Source organism: Mastacembelus armatus, chromosome 17, assembly GCF_900324485.2.
Source record: "Mastacembelus armatus chromosome 17, fMasArm1.2, whole genome shotgun sequence".
Lineage (NCBI taxonomy): Eukaryota > Metazoa > Chordata > Actinopteri > Synbranchiformes > Mastacembelidae > Mastacembelus > Mastacembelus armatus.
This window is the reverse complement of record NC_046649.1, coordinates 5,294,068-5,307,566: the sequence shown is the minus strand read 5'-3', so window position 1 is coordinate 5,307,566 and position 13,499 is coordinate 5,294,068. Positions and strand designations below refer to the sequence as shown.

Sequence of the window (13,499 nt, the reverse complement as noted above, 5' to 3'; positions counted from 1 at the left end):
GAGGCACTTTGCAGGACTGGGGCTCTGCAGAGCCTAATAATGGGAATGCCCGTTCTGCCTCCTACAGCAAGTTTACAAGGCAATGGCAATGAGTCAATACACAACATAATAGTGCACCAATCTGCTACCATCAAGCCAACTTGATGGTATACGGAATATGACTTGATGTTATATATATATATATATATATATATATATATAGTTATTGCTTGATGTTAAACAGCTTGATGCAAATTGTGCATGTGTTTATTTTTGTTCTAAAAACAAAATATGTGTTAGACAAGCACTGCCTAAAGAGTAAAGTCATGGGATATAAGTCTCTCAAGCACACCATGTTATGCTAAAAACAGTCAAGTGATTGCCTGCTGCCTTACTCTGGAAAGTGTGTGCACTGATATGTATGTGTCCTAAACTCACCTGTCTCATGGTCACACTGGTGCTCACAGGGGTCCAGGAGGCGTCTTCCACACAGCTCATTGACCCAGGGTCCACTGGCATTCTGCTGGTAGTACAGCAAGATCTGGGCTGGGTTCAGCCAGTCTGATGCGTCTAACTGGCTCCCCTGCAGCAAGATGAACCGTGATCCTGAGGAGGAGGCCCATAAAGAACATAAAGGGAGAAGAAATAAGGGATGGAGGACGTAGGAACAAAGTAAATTTTATCATATCAAAATGTTCTCTTTTGTTTCAATTATTAAAACTAAAGCAAAAAGGACATGTACACATAATATTTTGGACTTTGCAACTCAAATATCTTCAGGCAAATTCGAAACATTAAAAAAAACATTAAAAAATGCACAATGAGATGCTAAAGATTTATTTGCTTCAAGATTAACCCTGACCCTGAAAACATTGCATTACAAGCCTTAAGCACATTTCTTACATTTCCACTAATGTCATATTTTAAAAAACTGTATTTTTTAGTATCAGAACTGACATTCAGTCAAGATCACAAACAGTGACAACTACAATACTAAAATAAAAAAAGATATTTACTAAGAAGAACATTTTACTGAAGCACTTCCTATAATACCAAGACTAGTAGGGTATTGTTATCAGTAAGAAGAGTAAGCCAGCTGAGGCATCCTTTCTGTTCCCCTGCAGCCCAACACATGCGCCAGGAGGAGTAAGGTAAGTGAAGAAAACAGAGGTCTGGATTTTGTGTACACATATTTCATGGTGGTTAAACAAATATCTGCAAGGATGTAAATTGTTCATGACTCACACAATAATATACATTTGTTATAGTTACACTAGGGGATGCCTAGCAGCTGAAGCAACTCATAATGTGACTCAGAAGTGTGTATGGCCCCATGTGCCTGTATATACTCCTAACCAAATCTGGGCATGTTCCTGGTGAGTCTGTGGATGGTGTCCTGGGGGATCAGGGAGACCTGGACCAGGGCATCATTGAGCTTCTGAACAGTCTGTGGTGGTACTTGGTGGTATTGAATGCATGAGAATTAATCTTCCATAGGTGCTCAATCGGGAAGCATGAGGGCAAGTCAGTGGCATCAATGCCTCCGTCATCCAGGAACTAGCTACAGACTCTGGCCACATGAGGTCGGGCATTGTCATGTACCAGGAGGAACCCAGGGTCCACTGCACCAGTGTAAGGTCTGACAGTAAGTGAGGATTTCATCCCAGTACCTCACAGCAGTCAGGGTACAGTTGGCTAGTACATAGAGGTATGACCCTACAAGGATATGTCTCCCTGGACCACAACTGACCCACCACCAAACAGGTCATAACATTCAGGCATAACATTCACCACGGTGTCTCCAGACTCTATGAAGCGAATGGGGTGTCACTGGCAGACCTGTCAATTCTGGTGTTGTCTGGTGAATCAAGCTGCACAGTGCTGGGCTGTGAGCAGAGGTCACACTAGAGGACAATGGGCCCTAATGCCTCCCTAATGAAGTGTGTTTCTGACAGTTTGGTCAGAATCATGCACAGCAGCAGTCTGATGGACGTCACTTTGTAGGGCTCTCACTGTGCTCCTCTTGTTCCTCTGGTCTCCTGGTATCTCTCTGTCCTCGTGAGAATGTGATGGGAGACACAGCAAACCTTTTTGTGACTGCACATATGAATGTGCCATCTTGGATTAAGTGGACTACCTGGGCAACCTGATTGGGCAGCAGGTACTGCTTCATGATACCAGTAGCAACAAGGACACTAACAAAACACAAAACCTGTGAAGAATCAGTCAGGAAGGATGAGGGGAGAACATTTGTCTGTGGCCACCACACGCATTTCCTGTTGTCTTTCATTTGTACCAAAGCAGGTGAAACTGATTTGCAATCACTTGTGCTTCCGAAATAGATAGATTGATATATCTGAAGATTAACTGACTTGGTGTTACACGCTCCCTGATTTTTTTAAGTCAAACAGAAGGAGGCTAAGGGCCCTGAATAGATTACATGACAGGTGTTACTGATGCTGGGAGTTATACACTTCTGTAAATTAGCAAGAACAATTACTGATGAAAGCCTCATCCATTTGGTTCCACTGGTTATTTGCTAAGCCAAGCAGATTTAATGACCTTTTGACAGGCTGTGTGCCCTAGTTAGTCCCATCACCTTTGAAGATTTCTAAGAAAAACTTTCAAACTTGTAACATTATACAGTATATCCTATTTGATGTCTTTGTCAATCAAGGCTATGCAATATTTTTGTTTTTGCATCATGGAATTGATTTAAATATTAAAGATAAATGCTTTGTGATGTTCTGACAAGAACCCCTGCACTTATCACAATGTGGATCAATCTGGAGCAAACTTCATCATCAGTTCAAACTTCATCATCAGAATCTCACAGGAGGTTGGAAGTGCCTGAATGGACCGCCAGAGCAGGAATTGGTAGAGTTGCTAACATAGCTGATTTAAGAAGTGCTGTGGCACTGCAGTCATGCTATACAGAGATTTAGCAATATCACATCAGATATTTATACGTTATACAGATTACTGACTGAACCTAAAACAACATATAATCATAGGAAAAAGGAAAAAGATAAGCATGTCTTTCACAATTTCACTATTATACTACATATCATGTCCCCGGCACCCAGCAGCTTAGACATTTAGAAATATCTTCCCTTAGGTCAACACAATCAAAGTAGTGTAGGATTTATTTCTCACTCCCAACTCAAGTGTTGTGAAGAAACAGTGCTGCCACTGATGGCTAAAATATATACAACTGCTAGTTGTATTATAGTAAGAATTTTGAGAAAGATACTTATAAAAGATATTAATTTACTCATTCTCACTTGTGTTTATTCAGCCACAGCAGCCAGAGTGTCTGTCACTACTTGTTGAAACTGCACAGTGACATGGAATTTTGCACATACATTCGTGGTTCCCAGAGGATGAAATAGCTAAATAGCTTTGGTGATCCCCTGACTGTTTTCTCTGGCATTACCCATACGTTGGCATGTGTGTCAAATCAATGTTTCAACAATTGTTGGATAAAATTTTGATTTAGATACATTCACCCTCACAGGATTAAAAAACAGACTTTTTGGGTCAAATTTTGAATGTGTTTGCTTTCTGACCAAATGACAACACATTTTTCTTTTCTTCTTTATCAGTTGCTAAAAAACTGTGACCTGGACTAGGTATGATGTATAACAAAGGTGCCCTATTGGTTCAACGACTGTATGTTGTGTGCTTTAGCGCACTAAACCACAGGGCCACCACAAAATACAATCTGAGATGATAAACCTCAGTCACACTTCTATTTTAGACTACCTCAAACTCATACATAAAAGTTTGTCCTGTCTTTTGTTATGTTTGCTGAATAGCAGCAGATATTGTCATCATGTGCAAGCACACAAACAGATGATTTCTTTCCTGGACGTGAAAGGCAAGGAGAAAGGTGGGACTTTACATTTCTGTGCTTTTCTTCACAGTATCTGAAGGCAGACACATGCACAGCTGTTGGCATTAATAGCTTCTTTCCCCAGTGGTAGAATCCAGATTTCTATCTGATTCACCATGACATCAAATCAAGTCTGATGAGATTGTGGAGACATTTATGGAAACATTCTAAATCGATCCCAGTTTTGTAATTCAACAGGCAAATTCGCCATCTTTCATCTCTCTCTCAAAGTTCCCTCCCTGTACGCCTCCCAGGAATTTTAATATTTCCCTGGCAGGCTAGTGTATACCACCAGAAAGCAACAGTGCTCCAAATCAACTCAGACCTGCAGATGATAGATGAGTGAGCTCAGTCACAGTCCATAATATATCTGGACTGCCAGCTCACTCCTGTGACAGCTGAAAAATGCCAATGAGGCAGCAAGAGCTAGTGCCTGGCCCCTGTGGTGCTTTTTTTTTTTTTTTTTCTAGTAAGTGCTACATTGAAATTCATTAGCAAGGTGGTTCAACATAGCAGAAAGTTCAAGGTGAAGAGTGATGGAGGATTTGCTGCAGATAATCACTGTGACTTGGCCTCAATGTGCTCTATATTTTTGAGGGCACATCTGTTGTGTGGTCTCACATGGGAAACCTGGGGGACAGTGGTCATCCTGGCATTTACTGTACCTTTGTGTTTGTGAAAGCAAACAAAATCAGCAGCTCAAAGCACAGGCACAGAGATATAGTGAGCTAACCTTCTCAAAGAGTGTCAGCACCCCGTGGGTATGGCACCCACAGAATTATATGGGAAAAGGATGTATCCACAACCGGAGGCTGGTGTAAAGTCTTACCATCAGCAATGAGGTGCTCCGGCACATGTAGGATTACTCGAACTGAGAGGCTGCAGGAGAGGTGAGAAGAGTAAACCAGGCCAATCACACAGCTGATAACACTGATCAGAGTCAGGGTGGTCTTATTGATGGGGCTCCTTGGGGAACCTGCTGCTGGGAACAGAAACAGAAAAGGAGTGGGGGGAGGCGGAAACAGTGGAGGTATATTAAGCTGTGACTACACTTTATTCCCCCATAGCCCCTCCAAACCATAAACATACATGCACACGGCCACACAAACATATACACACTCCCTACACAGGGAGTCATTTTACAAACAAGCCAAAAACAGGGCTTAGCGCCCATGAAACAGCCCTTTGGATCAAAAACCACAAGGTTTAGACTAGGCATAGCTTGGTGCCACAGAAATAAGGTTTCCCTTTGAAGGGTATTCATCCACACTGAGATACAGGCAAAAAAAGAGACATGGGCCTAAGTAAAATGGTTCAGAGGTTGTTCTGTAACCGCCCCTATTTCCTCTGCTCTTCCTTCCTGCTAGATTGAAAAAGCTTCCCTTATCTCTTTTACTCCAAAGTGCAACACAAAAAAAGTGGTAAATGCAACCTCATACATGCACACACACAAAATCACAAAGTGACCTTGAGTATAGCTGCCCACACATTGTTTAAGGTGGTTATTTACTGTATTTATTTATTTATTTTTATTAGCAGAATAATTCTAGATTACGCTCTCACTTTTAAATGGCTCTGGCAGAACTTTCTCATTCAAAAGGTGCCCAAGGCAATCCTTTAAACAAAAGCCAAAGTAGAAAGCTGACCTATCGTATTATGTATAAAGCTAGTTTATTAAATCAAGTACCTTGCAGAGAATGTGGATGTAGGGCATAATTTCACCTTTATATATACATATATCTTATATTTTCTGATTTTTAATGACACTACAAAAATATCTCTTTGGTGACTATATGAAAATTGGGATTATTTTAATATCCTTCTCTTATCATTCCCCTGACTTGAAGAAATACTTTTGTCATCCCTTATGAATCACCCTTTCCTCCGGATCTAAACAACACAGTAAGGGCAGTGTTGCTTCACTTTAGCCTATTCTTAAACCTTGCTCTAATTAAAGGTGTTGGCTACACTTCTGGAGGCTTCGCCGTATTTGTGACACCTGTGCACATGACAGGGGAATAATTGGCTTGGAGGCTTATAAAGCTCTGTAACGCCATCTGACAGCAGCTATTATTTTCAGTGCTTTGTGTATTTATTTATTTATTTGTTTGTTTATTTATTCATTCATTCATTCATGTATTTATTTATTTATTTCCTCTGTCTCTCTTCCACACCGCATTACTGTACATCAAAGCTAAAAGGACATGGCATGCTGACAGATAAAGCGTGCTGCACCACTTCACTTTGGCAGCATTGGTACAGGATCCTCCTTAGAAATAATATTTGTGTGTAATATTATTTCAGAATATGGTGGTATTTGTGTTTTAAAATGCAATCAATATCAAAATACTGTCCACTGAAAACCTCTGATCTCATCATCTTGTTCATTTTCAGTCAACAAGATTGTATGCAGTTGCACTGAGATCAGTATCACATGCTCACAACCACTCCACACACGCCTATGTATATACTGTGCACAGCATATACACAAATTCTGTTTCCTATAAGACTCAAAATTATGAGCACACAAAACACTGGAGCCAGCCATCTGCTATATGCACTGTGAAGGTCACTTGTCATGCGTCGTGATGATGGCAATACCATCAGACGGCGGGATAAACTATCTGTAGGTGAATGAGTCCTCCTTACCCCCTGAGCCCCACGCGCTGTTGGCATTACCATTTCTCATACCTCGACTCCGGCGGCGACTGCGGTTTGGGTCGGTGTAAAAGGCCAGCTGAGGCTCACTGTCTGCCTCCGTCCCAGAGTCCCCGTCTGGGTTCAAGAAAGTTGAACCCGCTGTTGGATTCACACAAAAATACACCTCTGATGAAAAAAAAAAAAAAAAAACCCTGAACCAATGGTGGGCAATTTTGTCCTAAAGTTGGCATCACAGAGATGGCAGGGAAAGGGCAGCCAGAATGGAAGATGAGCCCACTGATGGATCCAGTGTGAAAACAGATCAGAGCATAAAAGTTTTCTTCAATCAATAATTGAAATGTGGGCTAATGGAGATGGAAACTAAGTGGAGAGTTAATGGTGTCTTGCATTAAAGAAAGGGTTGAGAACAAGTTTATTTATTTATTTTCATTGGGCATATTGATTTAACATTGCTGAAAACTTTTGATTTAGCCTTTTCATTTACTGACACAGCAAGAGTATATTAATGTAGTTCTTTTAGTAGCCTACTATAATTAAACCTGACATGATTTCCACATAGAAAAAGAAGCCAGACAAAAACCCTCAGAAGATGTGGGTGCAGAAGTTCACACAGTGCACCATCTTGAGGTTGGTCTGTCATTTTTAGGAGAATGGCCTTTTGCTGTAACAAGTTCCTGGGGGATGCAATAAGATTTATAGTGTACCTCACCTTGAGCTGTTTATTAAGGTTTGCCTTGGGGGGAAAACCTTTTACAGTGGATATAGTAAATATACATTAAGGAGGAGAATTGGTGTAATAATGGGAAAAAACAAGTAGCATATGTGAATTTCAGCAAATCTAGAAAACTATACATCACTCATTACAGACTGAACTATTTATAAAGCAGCAATGTCTGAATATTTTAGCTTACAGAACATTTTATTGGCTTTTAGATAAACTGCACGAAATTTCAGTTTTTACTGAGTCTCATTTGGTCCTCACTATGAGGAAGCTGAAGGAGTCACATCAGCTTTCAACATTAATTTTCCAACCAAAATGGATTTATTTCAGCCGAATACTGGAAATTACTGAACTTCCTTGTGGAGGTACAGCAAGTTTGACATGTTTAAAGTAGAGTTTAACTGATATACAGTCCTATCCTACTACTGCTACTGTATGTATGATATTAGCTGCATGTATTTATAAAACCCTTACTGCCCATTTCTACAAGCAAACCTGACAAAAAAAAATGTTGTTTGCAATCAATACTGATGGTACAAATGCATTTATTTTCAAGCTAATAAATTAATGTCAATGAATGCATTAATTAATTCTATGACCTGAGACTACAAGTAGCAATTACATTGTCTGGCTCTTAGAAACACCCATTTTTGCTAATGTATGCAAATTTGTTTCCATGCGCTATATTTCTGACATGATGGGGCAATATGTTTAACAACTTAAGTTTGTTTTTTACAAATATGGACATTTCATTTTAACCTTCTATATCGTGACTTTTCTACATTTATTATTACATAGGAAGTGTTTCACATAGTTTTTAACATAAAATGCTTCAAAAATACAAAAACAAAGAACTTTTTAAAGGATTTCAAATTTTATGACATTCCCCAGTACTGGTTCCTGTGCGGAACAGCATGGGCATCTATGGTGGCTATAACAACAGACTCAGGGATTAACATATTATGCTTGTTTGTGACGATTTAAAGCAGTTCCACTGCTTTCCAAATGCTTTAATCTTGTAATCATTAAAGTTATATAAATCTTTGATCTTTACTAATGGACTGAACTTGTAGTACAGCAGCCCAGTCAATTAGAATAATACACTTTCATGTCACATCTCAGTTATAATACACTGACTCAGTGTTGTTGTACGTACTTGTCCCTTCCAGTGGAAGCATGGGTCCCTTTTGAATGGATACAGAAATACCCAAACAATACATTTAATGCACAATATGTATAGAGGCTAAGTAATGAATGGCACTTAGCAGCTCTTCCTAACATCCACTGAAGAGATGATACAGTAATTTAGCAGGAAAGGTCAAAATCAACAGTGTTGCATAACCCATGTAACACTTTCTTCTTGCACATGTTGATCTTTTGTCTGATTCGCAATCTGAGAATGATGTTAATAAGCCTCTATACTGTATGTCCCACAACAATGTCCTTGTGAAGGTGCTACTATTTAAAACATGTAATAGCAATTTTTTACAACTATACTATATACTGCATACACTATGTATATATTAAATATATATGTTGTGTATCAGGCCTCTAATTTATTTCTATTATACATTTATTCTGAATGAAAATGTTGATAATTTTATTCATTAATTGGTTAATTATTTCATCCATAAATGTTGTACAAAGGGAAAACTGTCCATAACTACTCCCCAGTGTCCAAGATGATAATGTCTTCACATAGTTCTTTTTTGTCTGATCAACAGTGTAAAACACAACAATGTAGTAAAGTTTTATTTCTTAACAACTCACTTAAATAATTGATCAACAAAAACTGGTTGCAGTATCTGAGCTCCAACTGTACAATAACTGTGACATTATGTAAAACTTTCTCAATTTAAAAATATATAGATGGGATGATGTATGAAGCATCAAGTATGTCAGATGGAAAACATAAGGCTAAATGAACATGTACAGCATGTATTTGGATATGACATGTTTTTTCTGGAAGATACCAACATGACTCTTGTTTGTTTTATTTGAGAGTGATTCATGAAAAACAGGATAGATGCAAAAAGAAAAAAAGGTGAATCCAAAGCTGTATTGGGGACTATATGAATGAATCTTCAATTTGTACTGGAATGAGTTTGTCCCTGATTTCAACTAGGAATGGAAAGTGGCTGATGTGTTCTTTAATATGACATTATGATCTCCAGAATGAGGACTAAACACACTGTGTTGTTCCTACAACATAGTGAGTTTCAGCTATATGTGTTTTAGCAGAGGCATTAGCTATATTTAGAAGACATGAATTGAAGCTTGTCTTAGACGTGTTAGTGGATAGCAAATCACAAAATGAGGGGGAAAATCCATCAGAGTAGCAAAGATTTGCTGCCTCAGTGGGGTATATCAAAATAAAATTCATGTTAACACTGCTCAGTGAGAAGAGCTTTAAACATTCCCAACCAAGACGTGGTTGATTAAACTGGAGAAGATCCCTCAGAAACAATGGGGGAATGAAAACAGTGTTGGCAGCAATGTCAATGTGACAAACCGAGAAGGACGTTTTTCATGACAGCAGCTTCATCAGCTTTTCATATTGTTGGTTTCAGAACAATATTCACTGAAGATATGAATGTGCAGTGTAAATATTATTGGCAGCCATGACTATCTGACAGCACAGATGTTGCCGTTGCTTTACTTCACAAGTGGGATGGCATTTTTGATGACACCATTGTTTCAGTCGCATTTCATACGACTGATTTAATAATAAAGCAATACTCATTGCACACAACCCCCACCCCTCCCCCCAGAAATGTTTACTGCCACAAGACTCAGCATGTTAGTACAAACTCTGCAGTGAAATGACGACAAATAGAATATCTTTGCACTAAACTGGGGAAGAATGAGCTACTTATTCAAGTAAAAAATTAACATTATAAGAAATAATAACCACACATTGTGCAAGTACACAAGATGTGATGCAATTTCCCATTTGTTTCTTATTATGAAATTATTTTGATTACATTTTGTCTGGATTAATTTTTGTTGTTACATTTGTGGCAAGGTGATGTGGTACTGTTGCCTCAATGCAAGAAGGTTGTGGGTTAGAATCCCACTTGACCCAAGGTCTTTCTGTGTGGAGTTTGCAGGTTTTCTCCGTGTCTGATTGGGCTTTCTCTGGGTATTCCAGCTTCCTCCCACAGTCCAAACAGATGCACGTCAGGTTGACTGGTGAGTCTAAATTGCCTGTAGGCATGAATGTGAGTTAGAGTGTTTGTCTCTATGTGTAAGCCCTGTGATAGACTGGTGACCTGTCTGCCACGTCCTGTCAACTCAGATTGGCTGCAGTTTTGTTTCATTATCATATAGTTGTCAAGACGATGTTAACATATGTGTACCAAAGTTAAATGAGAATACAACGTGAATAGTATGATAACATGATAAAGCAAATAAGCAAAACAAGAGTCTCCAGTCAACTAGCAACTCTTTAACAGTGTTACTTGGAGCTAATTGCTAACATGCTGAAAATGACAATCCCAGCATGCATACAATGATGATCATCATAAACATTGTACTTGCTTGTTGAATATCAATGTTCATCATCTCACCATGCTAGTAATTTCTAATTAGCACTATCCAGATGATACTGCTGCTTAAAGTACCTCTGAACTACCTGAAAAACATCATTTGGAATTGGTTATAAGACAAAAGTTTTAGAAAATGTAACATTTTGACCTGATGACCGTGCTAGAAGTCAAGGGATTATCAAACTCATTACAATTCATCCTGTGGGAGTTATACATGTTTTTGCTAAATTTACTGTCCATCCTTACAATAATTGTTGAGACATTTCAGTTGAAACCCAAAATGTCAACTTCATGGTAATGAAAAGTCAGGGGATCGCCAAAGTCATTAAGCTTCATCCTCTGAAGACCATGAATGACTGTACAAAAATGTCACGGCAATCCATTCACTACTTCTGATGGGCTGACTGACTGACATTGCTATCCCAAAGGGATGCTGCAGGCATGCCTAAAAGAACAAAGCTACACTATAGAATCAGTTTGTAGCAATAAATGATCTAATTGCCAAGCATAATGTAGAGGTTACAATATGTTTTATGACAGATAATGCACTAGCTATTAATAAAATCTACAGCCAGCTGTTCAAAAATATTACCCTTGTCTTGTTATAAACTCACTGGCAATTTGTGCATATACAGTGTATATTCTGTTTGGTAATTTCGTTGTAAGCTGAACAGGCAGGCCACTTAGTCTTGTCTGACAAATAATATTATGGGATCACTTAACTGAAGCTCCAGTGCTGTCATCAAGTGACAGTTTGTATTTTACAGAGGACATGTGTTGAAGGCTAAATTAAGTAGTGTTATCACAACTTCAGCCATCTTTATTGTACATCAAACCTAATTTCAATTTCCTTTTGCTGCTTTAGCAAGTAGCAATGCACTGAAAAGTACACATTTCAGGTCCACAGTTCAAGGAGTTTTCCAAGAAGAGTCTGTCAAAGTATATAGACATTGTACAGTATGCATTGCTCTATTTGAGAAATATTTTCTTCTGACAGTGCCCAGTTGGAAAAAAAGCACTGAAGCCAGGTATTTATACAATGCAGTATGGGTATGTTAGTCTTTCTGATACTACAACATATACATATGCATACTAAGCTCTGTACATTTGTTGTCATACAGTAATCTTCAGACGACAGAAAGATGTTGTGTTAAACCTGCTGCTCTTGTGCAAATGAACGACTGGCTTTACAGAGAATGAGAAATACTGTTGTGTCCTCATCAAGCAGAACAGCTGAAAGTTTCCAGGTTTACGGCTTGCAAATCAGCCACAAATGGTGAACAGAATTGTAAATAGGAGGATCAAGCGATCTCCATGTTTCCTAAACAACATTACTTGAATGGATTGTTGGCTACACAAAGAGCAGTTTTAGCTTCCAAATACTGACAGACATATTCTGTCAGTATAGGTCAGACAAGGTCAGACAATCTTTTTGAATTTCTTCAGTGAAGAAAGGCAGACTTCAGAATAGAGGCCCTAATTTCAGATCATCTAAGTCTGTGTCCCTTTGATTGAGTGGGTCCAGTGAGAGAAAAGCCCAAGCTGAAGCTAAAGAACAAGAATTCTGTGGCAAAAAATGTCAAAGCAACAAAAAGAGATATTAAAAATCACCTGGTATTGAGAAACTGTCACATTCGGGCAGTATCGATGACAGGAGCTCAGAAACACCATTTATAAAACTGGGACAGCTTTGCTCAGTCTATAGGCAAACAAAACACAGACAATGGGTTTTCACTTTAACTAGGCTAAGGGTTTGAAATCCTTTTGAACAATTTCAAAATTCATATTGGTGCATTTATAAGAAAGGAAATATGTTGCCTAATGGGGAATCTTCAGTTTTAGTGTGGCTTCTGTTTATCAAGAAAGGAAAAACAGATAAGCTACAACCAGATGGAACCAGCAATGATTCTCAGTTTTTAGCCATGCTAGTGTCATAGATTTATGACAGTGTAAGTCTGGTGGGTCAATCCAACACTTTTGCCCACAATAAGGTATTTCACCTACTGAGTGAGTTGTCATGACATCTTGTACAGCTAATAATGGTCCAGTGAGTATACAGTGGGTACGGAAAGTATTCAGACCCCTTTAAATTTTTCACTCTTTGTGTCATTGCAGCCATTTGCCAAAATCAAAAAAGTTCATTTTATTTCTCATTAATGTACACTCAGCACCTCATCTTGACAGAAAAAAACAGAAATGTAGAAATTTTTGCAAATTTATTAAAAAAGAAAAACTGAAATATCACTCTTTTGCATCGTTTCACGCTGTCTTTGGTAGCTGCTCATTTAAGTCCCCAAATTTGGGGCCACTCGGGTTCAACAGGTAAATAAACCCCCAACACATTTCCAGCAGTGGATAGGGGTAGTCTATTTTCAATCACTTCTATAACTATGAAACCAATAGCCACAATGCAGATAAACATTTTAATTATAATACTAGGAAAACTGTGTGAGTCTGAGGAGAGTTCAAATCTAGGATATATATATGTAGGAGACTGAAATTCTTAGGCTACAGGCTACTGATATAGCTCTAGGGAAACTAGACTAAAGAGGGAAGTGGAAGCAGGCGAACAGAGTCAAGTGAGCAGGATCAGAGGAGGAGGGAGTCCAGCGACATCAAGAAACTACTAATAATAGTAAAAATACAACAAGAGCCACAATACACAGGTCTGGAACTATGACACCAGGGCTCTTTG

The 13,499-nt window shown here is 38.7% G+C and overlaps 1 protein-coding gene across 1 annotated transcript in view; it reads right to left on the bottom strand.

Moving 5' to 3' along the window:
• Window positions 1–13,499, bottom strand: part of astn1 (astrotactin 1) — a 377,251-nt gene that overhangs the window by 265,147 nt on the left and 98,605 nt on the right. The window contains exons 6-8 of the mRNA XM_026312724.1: window positions 6,524–6,673; window positions 4,704–4,853; window positions 418–585 (exon numbers count right to left, since the gene is read on the bottom strand). Of these exons, the coding sequence (XP_026168509.1) occupies window positions 418–585; window positions 4,704–4,853; window positions 6,524–6,673 (468 nt within the window). The remainder of the gene's footprint in view (window positions 1–417; window positions 586–4,703; window positions 4,854–6,523; window positions 6,674–13,499) is intronic.